Here is a 12785-nt window from a genome sequence, read left to right as displayed (position 1 = left end):
TGGTCTTGAACTCCTGACCTCAAGCGATCTGCCCTCCTGGGCCTCCCAAAGTGCTGGGATTATAGGTGTGAACCACCGTGCCTGGCCCAACCCACCATTTTTAATGGGAGATAGGCTTTATTATTTTAATTTTTATAAAGTTGTTACAAAATACCGCAGATACGCAAAAAAGCGTGATGTTGCCAGGAATGGCGGTTGGCACCTATAGTCCTGGCCGTTCGGGAGAGGAAAAGAGATTGCTGAGCCTCGTAGTTCTAGGCCAGCCCAGACAACATAGCAGGACCCTGTCTCTAAAACAAGTAGGCATGACACAGCAAACAGGCATCTTAACTCGAACCCAGGTTATATAGTTTTAACCCTGGTTAGCTAGAACACAGGTTAGCTGCACACTGCCGGCTCTGTTCACATTACCCACGTGTGCTTTCATTTCACCCTCTCTTTTCTTCAGAGATAGCTACTTTTCTGAATTTTCTTTGGTACTTATACAATATGTAGTATAATTTTGCTTGACTCTAAATCTCATAAATGGCATCACACCAGGATTCCTCACCTTTCCTAATTTGAGCAACATTATGAACGTGAGATTCATCGGCGTGAGTGGGTGTCGTTCTAGTTCAGTCTTTGACACCACCGTTGATTTCTCCGTGGCTGAGTGACAGCTGGGTTGGGTGTGATTGCTGGCTGCTACATACAGCACTGCCGAGATCTGAAGACGTGCAAGTGTGGGGAGCCCTCGGGGACCCCTGCTTGCCAGGGGAGCTGTGTGTCCACCTGGGCTTCTCAGCATCCAGCCTCTCCCTGTGGTTTTCACAGCTTCCTGATTTGGAGTGAGGTTACGAAGGTACGGTTTTTTGAAGTAAACAAGTGGATTTGAAATAAAACACACAAAAGCCATTTTTAGCAACAGCTGCTAAGTTGTTATTCCTTTTCCCCACCCGCCCCCAAACACACGCACGTGGTTTTCTCCCTGATTCCAGAGTGGTGATGAGACTTGCCCAGCTGATGCGGTTGGTGGGGGTGTCTCTCCCTTGAGTCTGGAGCAGGCCATGATTTCAGTCGCTGGACCCCGGCTGTTGGGGCTGGCAGATGACTCCTCTCAACCATTCTGTGCTTGTGTTTCTTGTGGTGTGGTGTAGCTCTCTTAGGGAGGAACTTGCTCTACATAAAGGTTTTGAAAGGAACGGAACAAAATTCCAAGTGGAAGAAAAATTGCTGAGTCTCAGAGATCGATTAGCATGTGCCGAGAGCTGAGTATCTGGTGTGCTCGATGTGCGGGGCCTGTAGCAGGCCTAAGTGTCAGCCAGTTGTGCTTTGGAGCCCAGCCCCAGGAGATTGGGCACCCTCTAAGTTCCTGGTTTGAGTTCTTGTTTATGTGGCCTCGTGCAGGAAGGCACATTGGAATTCTGAACAGCAGCAGCTGTGAGCCTGGTCTACACCAGGCAAGGTAGTGCCACAACAGCCTGTCCTGCTGATTACAGTGAAAAACTCTCGACAAAATGTAGAAAACAATTCTTGGAGGATCTGAAAATAAAGCCAGTAGATTGTGGTTGGGAGTCAACGCGGAGCCGCCACCCATGAGGGTTCTGCTTCCTGCTTTTTCGTTTTCTTCTGTTACTCACGGCCTTGCCTTTATGGTAGCCCAGTTATGGAGCAAAAACCCTGATGGGAGTCCTCCAAAAGCACCAGAAGAAGGGCCCCCAAGGGCCAGAGAGTGTGTGGATCTCAGGGAGGAGGGAGCCAGGGAAGCAGATGCACGGATTTTGTCTGTGAACCTATACAAGGCTCAGGACAGACCCAGAGCAGCATAACAAAGACTTTGAAACTGCATTAAGATTCATACTTAAAGGCCAGGCGCAGTGGCTCACGCCTGTAATCCTAACACTTTGGGAGGCCGAGGTGGGCAGATCACAAGGTCAAGAGATCAAGATCGTCCTGGCCAACATGGTTAAACCCTGTCTCCACTAAAAATACAAAAAAGTTAGCTGGGTGTGGTAGCACGCGCCTCTAGTCTCATCTGCTCAGGAGGCTGAGGCAGGAGAATCGCTTGAACCCGGGAGGCAGAAGTTGCAGTGAGCCGAGATCATGCCACTGCACTACAGCCTGGGCAACAGAGCAAGACTCTATCTCAGGAAAAAAAAAAATTCAAACTTCAGGCTGGGCGCAGTGGCTCACACCTGTAATCCCAACACGTTGGGAGGCTGAGGCGGGCAGATCACATGAGGTCAGGAGTTCCACACCAGCCTGGTCAACATGGTGAAACCCCGTCTCTACTAAAAATACAAAAATTTAGCCAAGTGTGGTGGTGTGTGCCTGTAATCCCAGCTACTCAGGTGGCTGAAGCAGGAGAATTACTTCAACCCAGGAGGCGGAGGTTGCAGTGAGCCGAGATCGTGCCACTACACTCCAGCCTGGGTGGCAGAGTGAAACTCCGTCTCAAAAAAACAAAACAAAGATTCAAACTTCAGCTCGAATCTCAGACTGACTCCTGAGTGGTGCATGTTCAGGGTAGAGCAAAGCATCAGAACCAAGACTTTGAAAACAGAGAAACTGGAATCCACCATCCACAGATACAGACTTGTGGTCTGAACCCAACCAGCTTAATCGCCTGCTAAAACAAAGAACGCAACATTCTCCCGAAAATTATATTCTAAACCCAGCCATTATAAATGATCACAGTGGATACAAATGGTCTAAATACAACAACAAGACAGTCAGATTGGATGGAAAGTCCAAGACCCACCTCTATGGTGTCTGCAGGAAAAAGCCACTTGAAATATCAATACTTAGATGGGAAACAGAAGGTTGGCCTGGGCGAAGTGACTCACACCTGTAATCCCAGCACTGTGGGAGGCTCAGGTGGGAGGACTGCTTGAGCACAGGAGTTCGAGACCAGTCTGGGCAACATAGCAACCCTGTCTCTACAAAAAATTTAAAATTAGGTTAGTGTGGTGGTACACACCTGTGCTCCCAGCTACTGAGGAGGCTAAAGTGGGAGGATTGCTTGAGCCTGGGAAGCTGAGGCTGAAGGAAGCTCTGAGTGTGCTGCTGTACTATAGCTCAGGTGATAGAGTAGCAAGACACTTTCTCAAAAAATAAAAAAGGCTGGGCACGGTGGCTCACGCCTGTAATCCCAGCACTTTGGGAGGCCGAGGTGGGCGGATCACGAGGTCAGGAGATCGAGACCATCCTGGCTAACGCGGTGAAACCCCTCTCTACTAAAAATACAAAAAATTAGCCGAGCGTGGTGGCAGGCTCCTGTAGTCCCAGCTGCTGGGGAGGCTGAGGCAGGAGAATGGCGTGAACCCGGGAGGCGGAGTTTGCAGTGAGCCGAGATCATGCCACTGCACTCCAGCCTGGGCAACAGAGCAAGACTCCATCTCAAAAAAAAAAAAAAAAAAAAAAAGGCTGGAAGAAGATATATCATGAAAGCCCCAATTAAAAGAAAACTGGAGTGGCTATATTAGTATCAGACAAAGTCGATGTCAGATGAGATGAAGGAGTATTACCAGGGATAAAAAGGGACAACATGGCCAGGCGCAGTGGCTCATGCCTGTAATCCCAGCACTTTGGGAGGCCGAGGCGGGTGCATCACTTGAGGTCAGGAGTTCGAGACCAGCCTGGCCAACATGGTGAAACCCCATCTCTACTAAAAATACAAAAATTATCTGGAAATCACTTGAACCCAGGAGGCAGAGGTTGCAGTGAGCCAAGACTGTGCCATGGCACTCCAGCCTGGGCAATGCTCATATCAGAAAATAAAACAAGTCTTAGATCAGTGACCCAAGCTTCTATCTTAAGAAGCTAGGAACAGAAAAACAAATGAAACCCAAAGCAAGCAGATGGAAGAAACTAATAAAGAGCAAGAATCAATGAGATTGGAAATGGAAAACAAGAGAGAAAATCAATGAAACCAAAAGCTGGCGCTTGGAAGACGTCAGTAAAATGAAAAATCCTCCAGCCAGACTAGTGTAGAAAAGAAGAGAAGACACAAACTACAAATATTAGACATGAAAGAGTGCACATGTCTACACATCCTATAGACATAAAAGGACTAATAAGGAAATATTTTGAACAGCTTTATGCCCATAAAATCAGCCACGCAGATTAAATTGACAAATTCCTTGAAAGGCACAAACTACCATAGTTCCCTCAGGTATAGATTATCTGAATGGCTGTATATCTACTAAAGAAATCGATTCTGTAGCTAAAATCCTTCCCACCTGGAGAACTCCGGATCTAGATGACTTCACTGGGGGATACTTCCCGACATTTAGGACAATAAGGACAAAATATGCTAATTTTACACAAACTTCTCCAGAAAAGTAGAAGAGGGACTATTTCCCAGTTTAGTTTTTGAGGCTAGCAATACCCTAATACCTAATCAGACAAAGACATTACAAGAAAGGAAAATTTCAAACCAGTCACTCATCATTAGAAACATACATATCCTCAATGAAATAGTAGAGATTTGAGTCGAGCAATGTATGGAAAAGGATAATATATCATGATCAGTGGGATTTATTCCAGGAGCAAAGCTGTTTCAACAGTTGAAAATCAGTTGATATAATGTTCCATCTTGACAGACTAAAGAGGAAAAGCCATCTGATTATCTTAATAAATGCAGAAAAAGCATTTGACAAAATTCAGCATCTGTTCATGATAAAAATTCTCAGCAACCAGGAGAAGAGAACTTCCTAAATCGAATAAAGGACATCTGTACTAAGAAAATGAAAGCAGACATCATGCCTGATGGTGAAAGACTGAATATTTTCCCTTGAAGATTGCGAACAAGCCAGAGTGTGTGTGTGTGTGTGTGCGGGGGGGGGGGGGGGGGGGTTGTTTTTTGTTTTGTTTTGTTTTGTTTTTTTTGAGTCGGAATCTTGCTCTGTCACCCAGGCTGGAGTGCAGTGGTGCAGTCTTGGCTCACTGCAACCTCCACCCCCCACCCGGGTTCAAGCAGTTCTGCCTCAGCCTCCCGAGTAGCTGGGATTACAGGCGCCCGCCACAACACCTGGCTAATTTTTGTATTTTAAGTAGAGATGGGGTTTCACCATCTTGGCCAGGCTGGTCTTGAACTCCTGACCTCGTGATCTACCTGCCTCGGCCTCCCAAAGTGCTGGGATTACAGGCGTGAGCCACCACGCCTGGCCAAGTGTGTGTTCTTACCACTCCTGTTCAGCATCATATTGGAGGTCCTCCTCAGAGCAGTAGGGGAAGAGAAAGAAATAAAAAGCATGCAGATGGGAAAAGAAAAAATAAAACAGTCTCGATTCACAAACATGATTATCTAGATTGAAAATCCTATGGACTCTATAAGACAACTACTAGAACTTACGAATGAGTTTATCAGCATACAAAAATAAACTGTATTTCTCTATATTAGCAATGAAGAATTGGGAATTGAAATTTAAAAGTAACAGCAATTATAATAGCATCCAAAACTGCGAACTTGGGAGTTCCCAGGCCACTCACACTTCTGACCAACTGGTTACAAGTTCAGGGATTCCCGTGACCCCCTCAGATTCAATATTCTAGAACAACTCACATTTGTAACTACAAAGGATGAAAATCGGCCGGGCACGGTGGCTCATGCCTGTAATCCCAGCACTTTGGGAGGATGAGGCAGGTGGATCATGAGATCAGGAGACTGAGACCATCCTGGCTAACATGGTGAAACCCTGTCTCTACTAAAAATACAAAACATTAACCTGGCATGGTGGCGGGCGCCTGTAGTCCCAGCTACTTGGAAGGCTGAGGCAGGAGAATGGCGTGAACCCAGGAGCGGAGCTTGTAGTGAGCTGAGATCGCGCCATTGCACTCCAAAGTAAGACTCCGTCTTAAAAAAAAAAAAAAAGGATGAAAATCAGGATCAGTCAAAACAGTCAAAAGAAGAGACCCACAGAGTGAGGGTCTCTTCAGAGCATGGTCCAGCCATGAGGCTCCCATGTCCTTAAGCTATGCCATCCTCCTTGTGGGCAGCAAGCCACCGAGGTGCTGAGACAAGAGACCGAGGGCACGAGCTGTTCCAGTGTAATAAAGAAAATATATAGAATAAGAATAGTTATACTGGAACTAGAATATAGATATGATGATACATGAGTATTATTAATCATTAGTTTGTAGCATTACTCTTTATTCCAATATTATAATAATCTCTGTTCTACAATTATAACCTGGGAAAAACCAGGCCAGAGATAGGCGCTGAAGGGACACGGTGAGAAGTGACCAGAAGACAAGTGTGAGCCCTCAGTTATGCCCAGACACGGCCACTAGAGGGCTCCTTGGTCTAGCGGTAACGCCAGTGCCTGGGAAGACACCTGTTACTTAGCAGACCCGGGAAGGGAGTCTCCCTTTCCCCAGGGGAGTTAGAGAAGACTCTGCTCCACCACCTCTTGTGGAGGGCCTGACATCAGTCAAGCCCGCCCGCAGCCATCCGGAGGCCTAACCGTCTCCCTGTGATGCTGTGCTTCAGCGGTCACACTCTTGGTCCACTTTCATGTTCCGCCCTGTACACCGGGCTCCGCCTTCTAGATAGCAGTAGCAGAATTAGTGAAAGTATTAAAGCCATTGATCTCTCCAAGAAATGCATATAAGAAATAATGACGTAAGCTGTCCCCTTTCTCTCTCCGCCTCGGCTACCAAATAGGGAAGGGCCCCCTGTCCAGTGGACACGTGACTCGCGTGACCTTACCTATCACTGGAGACGACTCACACTCCTTACCTGCCCCCTTGCCTTGTATCCAATAAATAACAGCACAGCCAGGCATTTGGGGCCACTACCGGTCTCCATGCCTTGGTGGTAGTGGTCCCCTGGGCCCAGCTGTCTTTTCTTCCATCTCTTTGTCTTGTGTCTTTATTTCTACGATCTCTCGTCTCCGCACATGAAGAGAAAAACCCACAGGCCCAGTAGGGCTGCACCCTATACCTCCTGGCACACTGATGTGTGTTGCCACCCAGGGACGTTTGCCTGAACTTTGGCCATGTGATCCAACTCGATCTCTAGCTTCCTCCCCTCCCCGCAGGTGGGAGGTCGGGCTGACACCCCTGGCTCTAGTCACATGCTTGGTCTTCCCCGCATGGCCAGCTCCCTCCTGAAACTTCTGGTTGGGCCTTGCCACCAGGAGTCAGCTGCTAGCGTAAACCCAAGTGAATCGCACCGTGAATAAAAAGACACTTCCAGGAGCTTCTAAGAGCTTGAGGGCTTTCTCCTGGGAACTGAAGACAAGACCAGCTAAATTCTTTATTACGCAACACGGCGGCACCAAGTGCTGGTGAAGACAGGCATCCACGGAAACTCATTCCACGGGGCATCCACGGAAACTCATTCACCACTGATGAGAATGTGAAACACGGGGCATCCACGGAAACTCGTTCACCGCTGGTGAGAATGCGAAACACGGGGCATCCACGGAAACTCGTTCACCGCTGGTGAGAATGCGAAACACAGGGCATCCACGGAAACTCGTTCGCCGCTGGTGAGAATGCGAAACACGGGGCATCCACGGAAACTCGTTCGCCGCTGGTGAGAATGCGAAACACGGGGCATCCACGGAAACTCGTTGGCCGCTGGTGAGAATGCGAAACACGGGGCATCCACGGAAACTCGTTCGCCGCTGGTGAGAATGCGAAACACGGGGCATCCACGGAAACTCGTTGGCCGCTGGTGAGAATGCGAAACACGGGGCATCCACGGAAACTCGTTCGCCGCTGGTGAGAATGCGAAACACGGGGCATCCACGTAAACTCATTCACCGCTGGTGAGAATGCAAAGCACGGCAGCCGCTGTAGGAGACAGTTTGGCAGTTTCTTATAAATGTGAGGATACATATTCCGTACAACCTACAAATCCCATCCCTAGGTATTTAGCAAGAGGGATGAGAACTGTGTCCACGCAAACACTGGGAGATGCGTATTTATCAAGTAGCTTTATTTAGAATTGTCCCCAGTGGAAACAACACAAATATCCTTTGACTGCTGAATGGACGGAGACACTGCGAGGCCTCCACGAGGAGACACTGCAAGGCCTCTACGAGGCAGCCAGCACTCAGGAGTCGAGGCAGAGACCTCCGTCAGACACGCCACCGTGGGGGAATCTCGAGTGTGTCACCCCGCTGAGGGAAGCCCCCACACTCTGTGCCTCCATTTATGTGACATTTTGACAAAGGCACAACCATTGGGACAGAAGACAGGGGAGCATCGCCAGGACCCAGTGGTGGGAAAAAAGGAGGATGCGAAAAGGCTGCCAGGGGCATTGGAGGTTGGGATTGTTCTGTTCTGTGGTGGGGGTAAAAATGCTGGAGGTGTGCACCAAAAAGGGTGAATCTGCCTCTGCATGCAGGTGACGGCGTGATGTAAACAGAAGGCTTTTCTCTCTAGAGCCAACCAATTTCCAGAAGAATCCGGGCCAGGCGCGGTGGCTCACGCCTGTAATCCCAGCACTTTGGGAGGCCGAGGTGGGCGAATCACGAGGTCAGGAGATCGAGACCCTCCTGGCTAACACAGTGAAACCCGTCTCTACTAAAAATTCGAAAAACAAATTAGCCGGGCGTGGTGGCGGGCGCCTGTAGCCCCAGCTACTTGGGAGGCTGAAGCAGGAGAATAGTGAGAACCCGGGAGGCGGAGCTTGCAGTGAGCCAAGATCATGCCATTGCACTCCAGCCTGGACAACAGAATGAGACTGTCTCAAAAAAAAAAGAAAAAAAAATCTGTCTCTGCAGGCAGGCGACAGCATGGTGTAAACAACAGCCTTTCCTCTCTAGAGCCAACAAGTTTCCAGAAGAATCTGTCTGCATGCAGATGACAGCGTGATTTAAAAACAGCCTTTTCTCTCTAGAGCCCTCCGATTTCTAGAAGATGGAAACCACAGCACTCACTGGGGCTTTTCCTGGGCTCTTTCCTTGGCCGTGTGGAGCTCTGCTGGCTACATCCACGTGGTGAGCCGCTCTGGCTCCTCACCTGGGCCTCGTGCGACCCAGCATTGCACGCTCCCTGTCCTAGGCGGTGACTCCACTGTGGAGGTGGGCATTTGGCAGTGGTGGCTCCTGACCCTCTCGGTGACCTTTTTAAGAAGCCCACTCAGGTTGGTGTCTGGCACGCCCTTTGGTGAGGGGTACCGACGGTGATGTTGGACGTAGAGTAGGACGCTGGTGAGCTGGTCCGTGAGCCTCAGTGGCAGGTGGGAGCGGTTGGAACTCCCCGTGGTGAGTGCCCAGGTCTGGTGGGGTGGCTGCCTGCAGGCCTCCCCCTCACCCACATTTCGTCGTCAGCCAGTCCTTCGCCGCACATCTCTTGGACAGTCAAAAAACGTGTGCAGCTGGTGCCAAAAGCAGCACTTTGCACAGCCCAGCCTGGGAGGGAGCCGTGTGACTGGGCAGCAGGCGGGGCCTCCTCCAGGGCTTCCAGGAGGAGTCCCTGGGGAGCTTGGCCAGGCCCACAGAACGGGGACTGATGGAGCTGTTGTTACAGGGCCACGCTGCACCTTACAAAACGGTCTCCGTCCGCACGGCCATCCCGTCCACCATCCTCCGGCTTCCAGCTGCGGCTTTTCACAGAGTTTTTGAGAAATATCCGGAAACTCTGGTGAGGGTGGTGCAGGTGGGTCACTTTTTCAGACAACTCTTCTAGCTGCTGTGGGTCACCCTGGAGGGGCCTGGGCACTGGTTTGGGATTTGAGTGGGTTTATTGCCCCCTTCCTTTCTCAGTTCTGAGCTTTACAGCCATGAAGGTGATTTCAGAGGAATAGAGAAATCGACTTCATTGGCGGGCGGGACTTACCACTGGTGATGTGGGATTCTGAGTGGGTTCAGGAAGAACTAAGGTTATATTTTAAAAATTTGTAGGCCGGGCGCGGTGGCTCACGCCTGTAATCCCAACACTTTGGGAGGCCGAGGCGGGTGGATCACAAAGTCAGGAGATCGAGACCATCCTGAAACCCCATCTCTACTAAAAATACAAAAAATTAGCCGGGTGTGGTGGCGGGCACCTGTAGTCCCAGCTACTCGGGAGGCTGAGGCAGGAGAATGGTGTGAACCCGGGAGGTGGAGCTTGCAGTGAGCCGAGATCGTGCCACTGCACTCCAGCCTGGGCAACAGAACGAGACTCCATCTCAAAAAAAAAAAAATTGTAATATATATCTTAAAATAAAAATGAATGTTCACAACCTCAAAGAGGTCTTAAGATCCCTCACTACCCCCAAAGAGATTTTTACATTTTTATTAAACTTCTCACTTTGGAGTAACTTTAGATTTATAGAAAACTTGCGAAAACAATGCAGTCTTCATGTGCCCCTTGCCTCATTCCCCGTGATGTGAACGTCTTACATGACCGTGGTGAGGTGTCAGGTCTGCGGGGTTTTTCACCCTGAGAGGGTTTGGTCTGTGGCATCTGCGGGGTTTGGGGCACAGTTCTCAGTGCTCTGTGTGGTGCTGCCGGGGGCCCGCCCTGTACCCCAGGTCGGTGGTCACCGCGCAGCTGGCGTGTTGTTGCAGATCATCATGGTGCGGCTGCAGAGGGTGACCTTTCTGGCTCTGCACAACTACCTCGGCCTGACCACAGAGCTCTTCAACCCTGTAAGTGAAAACCAGCTCACAGAGCCCCATGTTGCTCCATGCAGCTGGCATCGGGACAGCTATTGGTTGGCACAGCAGGCGCCCAGTGCCTGGTGGGGCAGTGCCAGCAACAGCTGTGGTCTTCCCAGTTGCTGGTCATTAGGACTTTGGGAGGGGATGGTTGCGCTGTGTTTATTCTCCTACCTTAAAGCACCTGCTAGTCGATTTGGAGGCTTGATTCTCCTGGGCCTTGTGTTCTAAAATCTCTGATCCGTTGGGACTTGGGAAAGGTGGAATTCCTTCTCCGATGCTGGAGTTGTCCCTCTGGAGGCCCACACGGTTGTGAGCAGCTGCCTGGTGCCTCTGCAGCTCCCGTTCAGGACTCTGTGATGAGTCTTCCTTTGGTCACCTGTGTTCTGTAGGACATCGGCAGCCGCACACATGCTCCTTCCCTTTCTGGCCCTGCAGGCTGCACACCGAGCTGACGGCCCTGTCCAGGAGAGGCTGCCCCTCCCCATGCCCGTCCCATGGGGTCCCTACGGCCGCGTCCAGCAGAGGCTGCCCCTCCCCATGCCCGTCCCATGGGGTCCCTACGTCTGTGTCCAGCAGAGGCTGCCCCTCCCCATGCCCGTCCCTTGGGGTCCCTACGTCTGTGTCCAGCGCAGGCTGCCCCTCCCCATGCCCATCCCGTGGAGTCCCTACGGCCGCGTCCAGCAGAGGCTGCCCCTCCCCATGCCCATCCCATGGGGTCCCTACGTCTGTGTCCAGCGCAGGCTGCCCCTCCCCATGCCCATCCCGTGGAGTCCCTACGGCCGCGTCCAGCAGAGGCTGCCCCTCCCCATGCCCGTCACGTGGGGTCCCTGTTGCCAGCACTCCCTGTGTGTTGCCCTTGACTGCTCCTCCTATCTGAACCCGGTGGGGCGGAGCTGACCCCGAACTGTGACCCGTTTGGAGGGTACAGCGCATTATCAAGGGCACAAGGCTGTCAACCCCGGCTCTCCCTCCTCCCAGCAGTGTAACCCTGGGAGGCACTTGGCCGGGATGTGGGACGGTCCGCACCTAGCCGAGCTCTCGTGGGAACTGAGTGAGACCAGGGTTTCGTGCTCTGCTCCATCCCCACTGCCCGAAACAGTAGCCTGATATGTGGAGGGCTCTCTTTAGTCCTGGGGCAAGTGGAGCTCGGTTAGTAAATGCCCAGCACGCATTAGTCTTTAATATGTGCATTTCAGTTGGAAATTATAATTCTGATGACATTTTAGGGCTTGTCATCTTCAGTTGTTGACATTAAGGGAATATCTTTTTGTTTTCTACATTATTTGTTGTTTTAATGAAGAGTATTAAGGTTCTGACAATTTGAGGCATTATGTTGACTTGATAAAGTGTTTGAGACAGGGCCTAGGGTAAAAGCAGGCTGAGCTTGGTTGCTTTAAACAGACCAGTCCTTTTCTTGAATAACTGGATTTCTGGGTTGATGATTGGCCTCTTCCCTTGCCTGAAATGCAGCTTAAACTTTGCCTTGAGAGGCCCACACCTGTCACACCTTTGAGAGGCTCACACCTGTCACACCTTTGAGGGGACCACACCTGTCACACCTTTGAGGGGCCCACACCTGTCAGTGGGTGTGGGGTGTTCCTGGGGTGGCACTGAACTTCCTTCTTGTGTCCCAGGAGAGCCAGGCCATCCCTCTCGTGTCTGTAGCCAGCGTGGCTGCCGGGAAGGCCAAGAAGCAGGTGTTCTATGGCGAAGAAGAGCAGCCTAAAAAGCCACCACGGCTCCAGGAGTCCTGTGACTCAGGTACTGTCCTGCACCAAGGAGGGCAGTGTCCAGCCCCAGAGTCCGGGGGATCCTGCTCCCACTGCCTCAGGTCACCCCAGGTCATCTTGCACATGCCTGAGGCCACCTCACACATCCCCGGGTCACCTCACACGGCCCAGGTCACCCTACAAGTCCCACAAGTCACCTCACATGCCCCCCAGGTCACCTCACGTGCCCGCCAGGTCTCATCAGATGGCCCCCCAGGTCTCCTCAGGTGTCCCCGTCTCCTCACATGCGGGCTGGATGTTCTCAGACCTCCCCAGGTCTCCTCAGGTGTCCCCGTCTCCTCACATGAGGCCCGGATGTCCTCAGACAGGCCCAGGACTCTTCACCCTGCATTCTTCAGTTGTTCCCAGAATTCTCCCTGCATGCTTGGCCTGGGCCAGGTGCCTGGTGGGGAGCGGGCCTCCCGCGTTGGGCTCT

General features: G+C 51.1%; 1 protein-coding gene across 1 annotated transcript in view; it reads left to right on the top strand.

Moving 5' to 3' along the window:
* PNPLA7 (patatin like phospholipase domain containing 7) overlaps window positions 1-12785 on the top strand; it is a 97867-nt gene that overhangs the window by 16982 nt on the left and 68100 nt on the right. The window contains 3 exon segments of the mRNA XM_054499979.2: window positions 9466-9594; window positions 10488-10568; window positions 12215-12347. Coding sequence (XP_054355954.1) covers window positions 9466-9594; window positions 10488-10568; window positions 12215-12347 — 343 coding nt within the window.

Source organism: Pongo pygmaeus, chromosome 13 (genome assembly GCF_028885625.2).
Source record: "Pongo pygmaeus isolate AG05252 chromosome 13, NHGRI_mPonPyg2-v2.0_pri, whole genome shotgun sequence".
NCBI classification, from domain to species: Eukaryota; Metazoa; Chordata; class Mammalia; order Primates; family Hominidae; genus Pongo; species Pongo pygmaeus.
The sequence above is the reverse complement of the archived record's forward strand: the minus strand, read 5'-3'. Positions and strand labels throughout refer to the sequence as shown.